The sequence below is a fragment of the Chiloscyllium plagiosum genome, unplaced genomic scaffold, assembly GCF_004010195.1.
Source record: "Chiloscyllium plagiosum isolate BGI_BamShark_2017 unplaced genomic scaffold, ASM401019v2 scaf_28394, whole genome shotgun sequence".
NCBI classification, from domain to species: Eukaryota; Metazoa; Chordata; class Chondrichthyes; order Orectolobiformes; family Hemiscylliidae; genus Chiloscyllium; species Chiloscyllium plagiosum.
Window position 1 is genome coordinate 1034 of NW_025192560.1, and position 2695 is coordinate 3728.

General features: G+C 44.5%; 1 protein-coding gene across 1 annotated transcript; it reads left to right on the forward strand.

Moving 5' to 3' along the window:
* Window positions 1-304: 304 nt before the first annotated feature.
* On the forward strand, window positions 305-1901 carry LOC122545730 (cytochrome P450 2E1-like). The gene is made up of 2 exons (XM_043684663.1): window positions 305-490; window positions 1612-1901. Exons 1-2 carry the CDS (start codon window positions 356-358, stop codon window positions 1792-1794), a joined length of 318 nt encoding a protein of 105 aa, XP_043540598.1. The 5' UTR covers window positions 305-355; the 3' UTR covers window positions 1795-1901.
* The last annotated feature ends 794 nt before the right edge of the window (window positions 1902-2695 follow it).

The window sequence follows — 2695 nt, forward strand, 5'->3', positions numbered from 1 at the left end:
TCGGGGCATATATGTGGGAGAGAAAACAGCGTTAACCTTTCGAGTCCCCTTCTTCAGAACAGGAACATTGAATAGGGAACTGGACCGATTCCTGAAGAAGCAGGGAATAGAGGGATATGGAGTGTGTGGAGGCAGAAGGGTTTTAGTTCAGAAAGGTTTCATGCATCAATACAGGCTCGATGGGCCGAAGGGCCTGTTCCAGTAATGTACTGTTCTCTGCGGTTCTTTGTTTTATATGAGTAACTTGTGCTTTGTGAAAGAGGACAATGATTGAAGTATGATTACTGTTTAGAGGCCTTTTTGTAATGGAATTCTGTGTTTATTCACAGGTCAGCCTTTTGAAACTGCACAGATTATGTATTTGGCTGTGAGCAATATCGTCTGTTCCATCATATTTGGAGACCGTTTTGATTATAACAATGAAGTATTTATCCACCTAACAAACATGGTTAATGAGAACACGAGACTGTTGGGAACAGCTCCAATACATGTAATTGTCGTTTTGTGGTATTGTACTCAGGCTGAGTGTTGAGGTCATTTGCAATTTGGTGTGTGTGACGTCCACATTCCTGAGGAAGGGCCTGTGCCCGAAACGTCGAATCTCCTGTTCCCTGGATGCTGCCTGACCTGCTGTGCTGTTCCAGCAATAAAGTTTCAACTTTCACATCTGACTTGTTACAGGTTGAAGAATCGTGTTAACATTCTGTCTCAGTCATAAATGCTGATATGTGAGACAGGCTTACGTGGGCTAAATTGGAAAACTTTTGGTCAGAAAATAAACGTGGAAATCTATTTTAAAATAAAGCAAAGAACTGCTGGCAATCAGAAAATGGTTGGGAAGTTGCTGGAAAGACCCAGGAGGTCTGGTAGCCTCTGTGGAGAGAAAGTTTCAGGTCCAATGGCCCTCTTTCAGCACTGACAAAATTAACCTGGCCTGGCTCTGAACGTGTTGTCACCGTAATGAGTTTTCTGAACTCATTTAGAATGAAGTGAGGCATTTTATAGAATCACAGAAAGATTCCCCGAAGTGGAATCATTCTCCCAGACTCTTGATATGGAGAGGGAGTGGGTGGGGTCGGGGTGTGGTGGGGGGGAGGTGGGGTAATGCTTTCAAGAGATGTGATTCCCTCAGCTTCCCACATGAAGGAAAATGATGCAAGTGACATCAACCTGGGGGAGCCGGGTTCAAATCCTGCTGTGGTGGATGGCGGAATTTCAATTCGCTTTAACAATACAAATCTGGATTTAAGAGTATAATGATGAATATAATTGGCAAGAAAAGCCCAGCTGGTCCACTAATTTGGAGGAAATCTGCTGTCCTTACTTGGTCTGACCTGTATCTGAGTTTTGGAATCCATATGTAACAGATGATAGCTGATAGGTCACCCATTCTGGATGAGAGCTAAAGCATTCAAACTAAAGCTGTAAATTTGGAGGGTTTATGGGTTGGGGTAGGGGCACTGAGGAGAGGAGAGGAAGTGAGGTGTTGCCATGATAATCTCCTATCTCCCATGAAGCATCACTGAATGTAAGTAGTTGCTGCACTGACCGTGGACGAGCGATCACTGGATCCTCCAAAGGCCTGATCCTTATGTTCTTGTTCCAATCCAGCTGTTCAACTCTTTCCCATCTCTGGGATTTCTGATTCCGAGCCGCAGGAAGATTATTCAAAATCTCGTGAAGGTGCACGAAATAATTGAAGATTTCTTCAAAGCTGCCAAAGAGACGTTGAGCGAGAACAGCATCCAGACACTCAGCGAGGCCTTAATTCTGAGGCATCAGCAGGTACAGTGACACATCTCTTCAGCACTAAGGGGAATCTCTCCAGATTTCAGACTCCACACCAGGACTTTGTGGGTTTTGATGGAGGAAGATTCTGTGTCAAACATCTGTTAAAATGTCGCTCAGTGCTGCCCCTCGTTTCTGGATACAACCACGAATGTGTAACTTCAAGCGCTCACTGTATCTGATTATTTATCTCATCGTTTTGCTCATGACATCACGTGGATGCTCAATGTGTCCAGAATATAGCATTGATGGTGTGTGAGCTTCAATCTTGCAACAGTCAACACAGAAAGTCTCATGAGTAATTTAACTGAGGAGAGGTCTTTCCTAATTTTACACATTATTTTCCCCGAACACTGCCCTTGAAATTACACCTGGATCTGTTGTTCAGTGCTTTGGAACCACACTATTCTCATTTTGACTGGGAAATCAATCTCTTTAATGAATTTAAACCCCACATTCATTAAGTCCTGCCCCTTCATCTCTGCTTAGCTGCCAAAGTGAATTGAAACCTAATGGTGAACTCAGACAGGAAAGGCAACTTTCCTTCAGAGAATTGGAGGGTGATACAGCAAAGGGGAAGGTCGCTCGGCCCATCATATCGATAGCTGCTCCCTGGTAGAGCTATCCCACTCCCCTATTCTTTCTCCACTGCCTTGTCACTTATTTCCCTTCAAGTATATCCCCGACTCTCGTGTGAATGTAGCTTTGTGTCTGTGCCAGGAATTCCAGTCACTCAGCATCGCATTACAGTAGAGTGCCCCTTGTTGCCCCCTCCTACTGGACTTGCCACCCTGCTCCTGCAATCAGTCTCTCCTTACTTATCCAGTCAAACCCATTCATGATTTCCAACAGTTCTATCGAATCTCCCCTTGACCTTCTCCCCTTCAGTAAATCTGCCCTGCACCCA